The sequence below is a fragment of the Genypterus blacodes genome, unplaced genomic scaffold, assembly GCF_046128005.1.
Source record: "Genypterus blacodes isolate CSIRO-AG114 ecotype Tasmania unplaced genomic scaffold, CSIRO-AGI_Gbla_v1 ptg000028l_1, whole genome shotgun sequence".
In the NCBI taxonomy this organism is placed as follows: Eukaryota; Metazoa; Chordata; class Actinopteri; order Ophidiiformes; family Ophidiidae; genus Genypterus; species Genypterus blacodes.
Window position 1 is genome coordinate 2,915,001 of NW_027466841.1, and position 12,855 is coordinate 2,927,855.

At 46.8% G+C, this 12,855-nt stretch overlaps 1 protein-coding gene across 1 annotated transcript in view; it reads right to left on the minus strand.

Moving 5' to 3' along the window:
* The window catches only part of pde4a (phosphodiesterase 4A, cAMP-specific), a 35,490-nt gene extending 22,835 nt beyond the window's left edge, over positions 1–12,655 (minus strand). Inside the window, exon 1 of the mRNA XM_076143933.1 lies at positions 12,345–12,655. Coding sequence (XP_076000048.1) covers positions 12,345–12,640 — 296 coding nt within the window. The 5' untranslated portion in view covers positions 12,641–12,655. The remainder of the gene's footprint in view (positions 1–12,344) is intronic.
* Between the last annotated feature and the right edge of the window lie 200 nt (positions 12,656–12,855).

The window sequence follows — 12,855 nt, forward strand, 5'->3', positions numbered from 1 at the left end:
GGAAAGAAGTGGAAGGGGCGGCCTGTCAAAAAACGCAATTAGTGCTCATGGACGAGGACAGAAGCTGGAAAAAGCAACAAAGCTGGACAAGCGGAGAATAGTGACGTCTCCAGTAGACGGCCAAATCTGTAAAAAACCCCTCCTACTGCCACACACACACAAAAACACACACATACTCCACCAGCAAGCCCACACGAGGGGCTGGTATTTTTAGCCCATCACCCTATCTGAGAGATGGAGCGAGTAACTCCCTCTCTGCAGGCCGGGCTGCCAGGCTGCTTTTATTTTAATCCAGACTGGAGGGAGAGAGGGAGGGAGGGAGGGAGAGAGAGAGAGAGAGAGAGAGAGAGAGAGAGAGAGAGAGAGGGAGAGAGAGAGAGAGTGAGTCATCCAGAGCTACCTTTGTGTCACTGTGGCTCTGTTCCTCCTCACTATCTCTCACTATCTTTACCTCCATCTTTTTCTCCATCTGTCTGCTGCTCTTGGTAAAGTACAGTCTACAATCTATCTATCTATCTATCTATCTATCTATCTATCTATCTATCTATCTATCTAACTATCTATCTATCTATCTATCTATCTATCTATCTATCTATCTATCTATCTATCTATCTATCTATCTATCTATCTGTCTATCCATCTATCCATCTATCCATCCATCCATCCATCCATCCATCCATCTATCCATCGATCTGTATTGTCGTCCCAAATTGTGGTCCATATTTTGGCTGCCCAAAGAAGCTGGGCTGCATATTAGCGTGAAATGAAAGATAATTACTAATATAATGTGGCAGAAAAACAAACGGCGGGAGGGTGCAGCCGAGGGAGAGGAGGCACGAGGGCGATGTGAGCGTGCAGTCAAATGGTCCATTTAGCTTCACGCTCCGCATTGTCCTGTAATGTATTCACAGCGTGGCTCAACACAAACCAACGCGTCAATGAATCGCTCACTTCTTCTTCAATTTGACGAGTTATCACTTCATTTCCAGCAGCACTCTGAGGGGTCTGACCACAGGAATCCATGCAGTAGGAAATGAAAGGGCTGAACTGAACTCTGACCTCTGAGTGACGCAAGATTATGAACTGAAAACCATTAAATCATTCCATTGTATCTTTAGTTTGTAATTACCTTTACATAAGACAGAAAACATTTATGAACTGTCCTTAAATCAGGGCTTTGAAGTTGATATGACATCATAAAAACAACAACAAACTAACAAACTGGGTAGTTCTGGTTGATTGAAGCGTCGCTGCATCGCCAGAGATTTACCAGAAATTTAACAAGAACAATTAGCAAAACGGCACCCGAATTAGAGCAACGTTTAAAAGGCTTTAACCACAAGACATTTATTAATAATAGAACAATAGCGAAATGAGTGTAATTATCCTAGATAGCGTTTAGATAGCGTTAGCGGGGAAAAGGCTGGATTATCTGCGTAGATTAATTTCTCCTGGATCTGCCTCACAGCCGTCGCTGATGGATGAAAGATGCTGATGAGTCAGTCTGCCTTTTCTTTTTCTTTTTTCATTATTCCCGTGTCTTTCACTGCCCTCTCATCCTCCAACTTCTTCTATTTTATCGTCAAGCACTATCATTTCAGGCTTCTAAATGCGCGGCAATTAAAATGTACTCCGTTTGCGTTTCCACTCCTGACACCAAAGTCGTTTGTGCTCGTGTCAAGGCGGCGACGTGACATTTCCAGCATCTTTCTCTTCTCATTTAGTCACGTCGTGATTAAACTATCCGCCCTGTTAGCTGAGTTTGGCATCAGGAGAGAATGTGAAGGTTATTGAAAAGAAAAAAGGAAAGACGCTGCTGCTGACTTCATGTTTGTTTGTTTGTGTGTAGTTTGACTGCTCGGAAAGTTATGAGGCGGTTTTGCCGGCGCGGCCAAAAATAAACACTTCAGCTCAGAAAAGACATAATTATCTGATCTGATCAATGCGGCAGCTGGATCCAGGTAGTTATGCTTGGGCAGGGATCACATTAGTGGAATTGCTTTTTCAGTAGCATCATCAGAAACGCTTTTGTTGTGTCTTTTATAGAGACAGTTGTATTGAAACGCTTGTGACAGCTGATTCTTCCTCTTATTTTATTAAAAGATCTGGTCTCAGCTTGTTGGACCTTGGTGGAAATTGTGTCCCCCTGCCTCCATTTGTCTCTGACAGGCATTAGAGTGAAGATGACGATGATAACGATGTGTGTATGTGTGTATGTGTGTGTGTGTGTGTGTGTGTGTGTGTGTGTGTGTGTGTGTGTGTGTGTGTGTGCGCGCTGCATGTCCCGTAATGGCATGCAGGAGACGAGTAGCAAATATATTAGCAAATATATTTATGTGTCCATGTTCAGCGGGGAGTGGAGTGATCCTGGGGAGCCAAATGCTCCTAATTGATGACAAAACGATGGGGGGGAGGAGGCTGTGATTGGCTAATGAGGCCTGAGAGGTGTGGAGAGAGAGGCAGGAGGAGTCTCACAGACCATCACAACGCATGAGAGTCGGGGGAGTACGGGCTGTGAGACTCAGCAGTATGTCCAAGCAGAATGGATGTCTCCCACCCTGCACGTCTCCAGACACATTCCGTCTCACAGAGGCATTTGCACAGGCGCACACGCTCGCACACATACTTTGGGCCGCAGTGGCCATGCCAGCGAGAAATTGCTGCCTGGCTCTCACAGATCAGGATTTAACGAGGAGGAGCGGAGGAAGCCTGGTGCACTGTGGGGACTGTCACGTCTCCGCTGGTCACACACAAGCCCTCGCATGTTCAGTGCGGAAACAAGCGATGTAAGAAGTGGATGGAGCTTCCTGATGGTACGACATTGCGCTGACAAATGCTTTCCAATCACCATGAACGCATCTTGAGGAGACGTGCCATGCCCTGCAGGGTGCAAAATGAGGACATTACACGTTTACTCATTCAAGTCTTTCATGTCCTCTCTCTCTCTCTCTCTCTCTCTTTCTCTCTCTGCCTATTACACACACTGAGATGCCTATTACACAAACCGAGATGGCGATGCACAAGCAAATGTTTCTACACGGACCCTGTCTCGCACGCACAAGCAGACACACGCAATATCTCACTTATACATATTGAAGTGCGGAATGAGAACTGAAATGAAGCTCAATAAAACACTGGGAGCTCAGGCTGGTTGGGTTTAATCTCATTACGCTGAGTGCCTGAGGCTTCTCTCCCCCTATTTATAGCACCCTGAAAAAACAGAGAGGAAACTCCCCCTGTGCACACGCAATGCGTTTGTGCAAGCGACTTGACCAATCTCGGAGGGATCTTGCGTCAAATTCGAAGTGACAAAGCTTCCTTGTTGGCGAGATTTACCTTCTGTTCCTCGCCGCTTCCTCGTCTTCACACCTTCTCGCTTTTGCCGCCTGTCGTCCCACCTGTTTGATGCAAATGCCTCTGCTCAGATGATGTCTTCACAGTATATTCAAGCAATACTGGACGGGGAAATGAATGCGTCGTCCAGTTCTTCGCCACCCATCTTCGTCGGCCTCACGCTGGGAGGAAGATTTGTCATCCGATCTGTTATTCAAACTGAGAGTAACGATGACTTTCTGCTGCATGACTTTGAGCGTTAGTTAGCCTTGCTCATGGGCATTTTTCTATCAATGCTGGCAGTCACACCTGCAACCTTTCAACTTCCTGCTGTCAACAAAAATAATGAGGGCAGGGAAAAGGCTGTACGGACATCGACTTTTAATATTATTATAATGAAACGTCTGGCAACAAAACCCCCACATCCACACAAGTAATCACAGAATAACCCCCTAGAGCCAGACCGACACACACACACACACACACACACACACACACACACACACACACACACACACACACACAAAACCAGGGTAGACAGGACAGAGAGTTAGTGGAGTTAATTAGTTTGCTTATGTTGGGGGTAAAATACAGCTCCCAACCTGCCTCAGCATCATCACAAAACATGTCCGTTGAGTAATGGGGTGAGTGTGTGTCTGTGTGTGTGTGTGTGTGTGTGTGTGTGAATTCAACTAAAAACTACAGCGATAAATGAAAGCCTCTGGGCCGAACATATTTCGGTACCATCTAACAGCCTGAATGTGTGAACATGACCTACGAGGTGCCGACTCAGCGCTCTGACAGAACAGGTTAGGCTCACACATCAGCAGGGGTCAGAGGTCGCAGAAGAGCGGCTCCGTGTGCATCAACCTGTCGTTTGCGCTTTCAGCTACAGCGATAAATCATAGGACGCTTCATGCATTATGTAGAGTTCACACAGTTGCACATCTTGCCAGTGTGTGTGTTTTATGTATTCCAATTAAATAGGTATTGCATCTGCTTTGTCCGTGGCTTTCTGAAACAGACTGTTTCAGTGCATAAAACACAGCGCTGTGTGCCCACATGCACTTCACACGCCTTGTGTAATAGCTGCACATGAATATGCAAGTGCACGCATGTAACATGGAGCGATAAGCCACTGCAGCGTCATCCTGCAGAGCTCAAATCTAAATATCAGTCCGTTTCAGTGAAAATCTCCTCCGCAGATTTTTGTGATTTGATGAAGATAATTAATGATTCTGCAAAGTTTCAGACCTTCAACTGCTTTTAAAATGTTATATTATCACAGCAGTGTGTCTGTCGTCTTGAAGTTTAAAACTCAGCTCCTGAAAAATTTGAACTTACAAGATTTCCTCCAGCAAACGCACACGACAGTGAATAATTGTGCAGCGGTTTGGTTTGCTGCTTTCTAAATGAATACCCAATGAAACATTTAGTGGCAAAATTAGAAAGCCCAGTGTGATTATTCTTTCGATAGCAACCACACTTTCCTCCGGTCCAACTCACACGGCACCAGTGGAGCTGAGTGAAGCAATGTGACGGTGCATGTGAACGTCTCCGAAGGGGCCCTACAGTGAAGGGAGCAGCGGGAAAGCTAAAAGGTTCCAAGGGAGCGGATCAGATTGGCTGAACCGTCCAATTTCCTGTTGAAAGAGAGCAGTTAACGCACAGGGAAGGAAAGAAGCTACAAGATGGAGCAGATAAGGGAGCGTCTCAGTGGTATTTATGCCAGTAGGGGGCAATGGAAAATGTCCAGACACAGGACAGGTTTAAGTTGAGCATGATGACTTTGAAGCTGAAGGGAACAAAAAATGTAATGTCCACATATGAGGACGCAGGGTCTCGGAAGGTTCAATTTCGGATTTATGTAACATACTGTGTGCTATGTACCAAGACTACTTTACAAAATGGTCTGCAAAGAGCCTGTATGGCCCTGGTGGCATTTGCAGGGAGTGAACAAGAGTGTGTAGTCCAGTGTGTCCTCTCACTCTCTGTCAGAAGTGAAACTGACAATCTGACAGTAATTTTGGGAGGGGATGAACTCCTGAGGCTGTGGGTCAGGAGATAAGTCTTCCACTGCGTTATCTCCAGCTGCATCGTGTCATCCCTTTCGTCGCTGATTTGTTTCGAAGTTTCTGATTTTGAACCGGGCTCTCCGCGTGCTCCCTGTGTACCTGGCATTTGTCTGGCACAGCGCGCTTCCCGCTCAGCAGGAGGTATTCTATTTGTTCTTCCTGCTGCAGTTTGCACACGAGGACCCCTGTGCTGACACGCGGCTGACGGCGGCTTGTCACTCAAGACAGATCACGACCCAGACAGCCGCCTGAAGCACATTCCTCCCCTCAAAGCATCACAGGGACGACTTTCATGACTCAAGTACCATTTTGAAGTACTTGAGTTCCATTCCACGCAATTTCAATTTCAATTTCAATTTCAATTTCAATTTTAATTTCAATTTCAACAGAGAACTTTTTTCGTATCATTTCATCAGAAATGCTGCACAACTGGGGGTATTGTCATTATTGAAGCATTAACATCTACTGGTTAATGTCAACGCATCCATAATTTAACACTCTTAACAGCGGCCATTCTTCACTGCGAGCTGCTAACACTCGCTTTGCTTTTCAATTCTGACTGTTACTTGTGCGTGGTGGTATTCGTACTCCAATAACGGATCTGAGTATTTGTTCCACCACTGTCCAGCAGCTTTATGGTCCCTCTCACCTACTCAGAGGCGACATGGACACAATAATCTTGTTCACACATTGCGAGAGAAGCTCACACAGAATGAGCATCACATTACAGTTCCCTCTCTCAGCAGCAAAGGAGTTTGTCTTAGGTGTGAAAGACTACCACTCATTTGAATACACCACGCATTCTGACATTTAATTCCTCCCCGACTCTCAGCGATGAAGTCTCTCTCTGTCTCTCTCGCTCAGTTTAAAGACGATGACTTCAACATAAAAAAGGCTTTTCCATTTAATGCTGCAGAAATCAGTTATTGGAACGGGGGGGAAATCTATTGTTATTATTATTATTACAATGTTAGAGTGTAGTAGGCAAGCTGTTCCCTTCCTGTTGTTCCCTTTTAGAGTACGAGACAAGTCAGGTTTTCCTTCCTCTTTAATTGCGGCTGATTGCCCGCCGCATGATGGAGGTGTTTGTGTGTGTCTGCTGTGCCCTTAAGGACGATGATTTTCAAGAGACAGCCGCAGCGTGAAGGATAACAAAAGCTGAAGAAAAAAAACAACGACTCGGGTGGATCGTAGCTTTAAGGAAGAAGAATACAGGAAGCGTGGAAGCTAGGGCCGCGCACTGTCAGTGGTGGGCAGTTCATTCCACTGCTGGGGATATGATGAGATTTGTGATTCAGATGTGGCTGTGCGAGCAAGCGATGATCTCAGCGGACAAAGGGAGGCAGAGCGGGATGGGATGATGGATTTATGTTTGGAGAAGCTGAGAGCTTAATGCAGCTGTAAGCAAGAATGAGGCTATGGGAGAGGATCCTAGAGGCTTCGGGGAACATGGGGAAGCACAAAGAGCAGAAATAGAGATGGAATCAATACTCCCCACTTAACACAGGGATGGAAACAACAACTAGAGGAATGAAGTGATCTGAGACACTGATATTAAAGGCTAAAAGGGGATTATTAACCAATCAGATAAGAGGAGATACCGACATGAGGATACTGACATGTTCAAAGATGGAAACACATTTAAGTTATTGTAGAAAAGGCAATTGAAAGGGCTGGAATAAAAATGCGACTTGATGTTGTATATATGGAAAGTAAGCATGCCGGGCGTCAGGAAGCTGTAGCTAACAGGTGGAGTCGTTGTGTTGAAAGTTGGATCTTTACCGTTATGGCTCATTTTGCTTCCTCTGGCCGGGAGCACTGCCCATCCACACTTTCCAAAAACAAATGGCGCATGTATCATCACTATAGACAGAAGAATTGGACTGAAATGAATTAAATGGCCGGCGCTGCCAAGGTTTCTAGTCTCTTCCCAAAGCACAATGACTGTGCCGGAGCGAGGGAGGCGGAGGAGCGGATGTGGTTACCAACGGAGCCTGTGATAGCTTGAGGGCGCCTGGGATGAGACAGAGCGAATCGCAAGAGGCGAGGAAGCACAACAAGGGTCCTTGGACATCCCCTTCAAGCCAACAACCTGTTTGGTGTCAGCGATAAAGGATCTTTGAGAGATATTACCTGGAATCCCCGGATCAGCCTGAGCCGAGCGATACCGAGCAGCGTTCCAGTACATGAAATGCCTCCAGACACCAATTAGAGCTGAGAGCACAATGCATCCACAGAGGAGTGCAATCTGTAGCTTAAACAGATGGTTTCACTACACAAATGTGCTAAGAGGTCTATTACTTAACACTAATAAAACACAGTTGCGGGGGTAATTCATGAACTTGAAGTATTATCTGCACGTGTGATTAGAATCCTAGATTGCCTAAATGTAAACCTATGATGGGCGACATAATACAGCTGTAGTGTTAATGGAGTAGAGCTGTACCTAATTATGATCTAAATTATTGTGGCGGCCGGCCAGTCGCCAGGCAAAACAAACCAGCCCTGACAGCAGCTTGGGACAGAAAGAGACGAGATGAGTGTGTGAAGCGGTGTGTGATGGAGGGAGGTTTTTCGGTCGGAAGTCTTTCAGAGGATTGAACAGGAAACCGGAAGTGCTGCAGTTCAACGGGTGGCCAGAAAACGCACACGCACGCGCGCACACACACACACACACACACACACACACACACACACACACACACACACGCACACACATATGCCAGTTATGATGCACATCCAGTGGGTATCCACTACATAATGAAACATTTGACAGTCGGGAGCATCAGTGACTGTGTGCTTTGCCTTTTTGGGTAAATGAAATCTATTCTAGAAACGCACAAAACAAGTAACCATAGCAACAGAACTGCGGGGAGAGCTCTTATTTGTTTCCATGTCAGTCATTCGTTTACGCATTCGTTGGAACTTCCCAGAGCATATTGGGTATGTGACCCGATGACTGATACGCTGGTATTAGCACGATCTGACAAGACGGCCGCACAAAAGACACGTAGAGTGGGAAGAGGAGGCAGTCTGACAGTCCTGGGGAGGGGGGTGCCACTAAGTCTGCCATTTTGTGGGATACATTATATGGACAGAAATAGACATCTGCGAATACTTGCAGACAATGATTCTTCCAACAATTACTAGGCTACTCCCAGAATCCCTCTGGTGTCGCCATCCCTCGACGGGCGATGGTGGAGGAGAAGCTGCGTTTTCAAAAACAAGTGTATCAATTACAGTAACACAGTACAAGCTGCCTTCGCCTGAACCTCGTCCAAAGCAATCTCACTAGCATCTCTCGTGGTGATTGAGTTTCAAGACCACCAGATGAGGTCGTGACTGGCTTGTTGGTGACTGAACGGTCTGCAGGTCTCGAGACACTATAGGCCCCGACAACCTGGTGGTCTGACTGCAGACGGCAGAGTCGGATCAATTTGCTTCCAGAGAACATCTCCTTATCACCGGAACTCCATCTCGTTCCTCATCTTTATGGCAAAACTGTACACCAAACTACCGCTCGTGCTCGTCTGTCTTTTGCAATGTCAGTTCCGGAATAAAACCCTAAGATTTTCCAGGACATTCAGTGCTTGTGAGGCCCGGCGAGTGTGTTCTGTGAGAGCAGATGTGTATGGAGCTGCCTTTCCAACGCTCAATGCAACTTAGCCCAGGGCTAAACACAGAGCTGCTGGATCCACATAGTTGTTCATAAATCTTGATAAATCCTGAGAGGAGATGAGGCATCGGGCGTCCATGCTTCTGTTCGACATACGTAAAGACAAAGACTATAGAGTCTAATAAGTGAAAAGAATGAAGATGCTACAACGGAAATCCTCCTGATATGAAAACATAGAACAAGGCCCGTGGCAATCTATACAGGCTACAGGTCAGACACTATACTCTGCACAGCCCACTCACAAATACCTCCACACACACACACGCACACACATAAGCACGCACACACACAAGTGCACACTGCTCATGCCTTTACACTTAACTCCCATCCTCCATTCCTCCTTCCTTCTTGACCAGTGTGTAGCACAAACACCCACAGACATTCATTTCATGGATGTGCCGGGGCATGTATTCTGCTCGCACACACACACACACGCACACACACACACACACACACACACACACACACACACACACACACACACACACACACACACACACACACACACACACACACACACGCACATACACACTGTGGGAGCCAGTTCTCAAAATTGACCATGTCGGGATGGAATTAATGTTTCTCTCTCTCTCTCTCCCTCGCTCTCTCTCTCTCTCTCTCTCTCTCTCTCTCTCTCTCTCTCTATGCCCTCTCATGGTTTGCCGCCCACAGTTGCATTACACATTGGACTGGCTCGGAGCACGTCCTGGGGAATAAAACACAAATCAGCCGCCGCTCCTGTAAAGCCGGTCTTGGCTCGGCTCCTAGGGCCCTGCTAGGAAGGCCGTCTGTGGTGTGGAGGAAATGGGAGAGAAAAAAATAATGACAGGAAAGAAAGCAGGACCCCCACAGTCTCCTGGGTGCCACCACACTCTCGGGGACGTGTTATTAGATTAATAATCGCTCTACCTATGGCGCTGCCGCTGTGGTAGAGGCACGTTTGGCCTTCTGGAGCCGCTGGGGGATGGTGGGGGCGAAATGAAAGGAATGTTGAGATGCAAACAGGCGAATACATAAACTAACTCTTCCAGATTCGCATAATCAGGTGGAACATCTGGGGGGAAGCTACACAGCTGACACGCATGAAGAGGTCACACTGAGAGGAAACCTGGAGAACCAGCATGATACACTCCCACTCTAATCTCTCTCTTTCTCCTCTCACTCCCTCTATCTCTCTCTCTCTCTCTCTCTCACTCGCTCTCTTTCCCTCTCTCTCTCTCTCCCTCTCTCTCTCAAAAACATGTATGGAACATATGGGTTCTTCCATGATTCACTGGTGAAGATACAGCAGGATGTTAATCAAATCTGCTTCATTAACCCTGCGTTAACCAATCTTTTATATGTATATGTATATGTATATATATATATGTAGAAACAATTCATCAAATGATTAAAGAATGAAGTTGAGTAACAAACCCGCCGTGAATTGTTACCCAACTGTGCAACTTTATGAAGCTTTTAACACGTCTTAGCTCAGCGGTTTGTTTTTTACGGCCACACAATTACAGTACTCACTCCAATCAACCCCCGTTTCCAACAGAAGGCAGCCGTGTCCATTAAAAAAGCAGCGATAAGCCGAGCGCACCAAGTAGCAAATGGCTGACAGACAAAGTTAATGAGTTAGTGGAGAAACTTTAGCAGCCAGCAAGACAGAAAACCTTTTTTACTGGAGACCAAAAAAAGCAATGAGAATATTGATCGTGGTTACATTCATCAAAAGGACAGAAACATGATTCCACTGGGTCAATAATGCTGCTCTGTGTCTGGTGAACGTGTAAGGAGGCAATATTTCTGTACCGTATGTGACGACTGTGTGTGTTATTGTGCTTGTACTTAGATGTCGCTATCGAAAACTACTTATATCCTGTAAATTGATTTTGCCTTTTAACCTCAGCCTCCACCCAACACTTACACACACACACAGACACACACAGACACACACACACACACAAACAGGAGTATTGATGGGACGTCCATATTCCCTGAAATAAAGACCAGGACCACAGAATGTCCACTGAGGGGCGCTGTGGTGCTGGGGAAACAAAAGGGATAGGACGGAGGATAGTTACACTCCTTACCCAGAGGAAGTCCCTCCCCACCCCCTAGTGGATATAGCACCTAAAAGCAGTCAGTGGAGTAGCAAGTGGCTCACCTGGGAATGGAGTTTCACTGCAAACAGGGAGGAGACTGATAGAAAAACACTACAAATTCTCAAATAAAGGTGATTTTGCACAAAAAAGGACATGAAGGTACGGGTAGATATGTAGTTTTTGTGATGATAAATGAGGATGATGATGATTTTCAGAGCCTTTATCTTCAGTGTGAATGTTCCAGATTCATTACTGATGCATTCAATGGAATTCTGACAAAAAGTTCAGGAGAAAAGTTGTATTTTTCTCTTCAACCAAGCTTCCAGTCAAAATGAAAGGGACTCGATCAAACATCAGTCTCACTGCATGTGAAACTGACACTAGATTACATCACATGCACACAGGGATCCTTACAAGCGGAGGAATGAATTCTAAATTGAAATAATAAATAATAATGAAAGATATTTTGAAAAAGCATTTTGTTGTGAATTATATAACCTTATATTCTACAAAAATGCAATATCTCTGTATTACCGACAGGGGGCACATCAAGCACAACCAGTGGTAAGCCTAGCACAGTTTGAGAACCCCTGAGTGAGCGCTACAGGCCAGTTCATCAGGGTGACTGAGCTTGTCAACAGGCTGGTTTGAACTTTGCCCCCCTGATCGCTGGGCCCCTCTACACCCCCCCCTGCTCACAGCTGATAAAGGCCTGGGCGTGAGTGTGTGCGCGTGTGTACGTGTGTGTATCTCAGCCTTGCACGCACCAACGCGCCCACTTACACCATTTACACGGACTTTGCCTGCGTCTCTTATCAACTCGCATGTGACACGTGGACGCTGTTAAAACGTTACTGGTGTTTGCAGACGCGGGTCCTGCCCTCTGACTGGTTTGCGGACTGGTTTGCGCCTCAGACCCATCACACACACTGACAGGAGCTATCCAAAGACGCATTACGCATCAGCACCGGGAGCCCACGCGTCCCGCCTCTCGGCACACAGCGCCTCGGCTCTGTTAACCCTTCAAGCGCACTGCGTTAGTACGCATACACTCTAATGCCCCCCCTGCCGTTTACGCACACGCCTTGTGGGCTGATAGAAGCTATTATTGGGCCGTTTGGCACGTACACCCCCTCCTCCCCCCCCCCCCCCCTCCCAGAACCAACCTACCGTTTATGTACGGCGCAGTTCCCGATGGACGTGTTTGTGGTCCCGTGGAAGGAGGACGGCCAGGACATCCGAGACTTCTTCAGCCCCGGTCGGTCGCTCGTATCCACGGCGTCCGAGCGCTCCATGTGCCGGTGGTGATGCCGGTCGGTGTCGGAGTAGCCCCGGTGCTTGATCTTGATCGGGGTCCGGGGTTGCCTCCATAGATGCTGCGGAGGCTTCAGGGTCGCCTGTCCCTCCCGGGGGACAGGGAGAGACAGGGACAGGCTCTTTTTCGAGCATGGTGGTGGTTCCATCATAGTGCAAAAAAATGAAAAGATCCCTTTCAAAACTTACGAATCAACTATTATGGCTGTGTTGTGTTTATTTCAAAAGCGGAACCACTTCATGTCCGTTGCCCGCCACTTGGTCTCTCTGCCCCCGTAGCGTTGAAATCAAAGTGACCAAGTCCAGTACAGCCCGGATCTGAACGGTGTTGACTGAATAACATCAAAACAGCGTCCGTCAACTATCA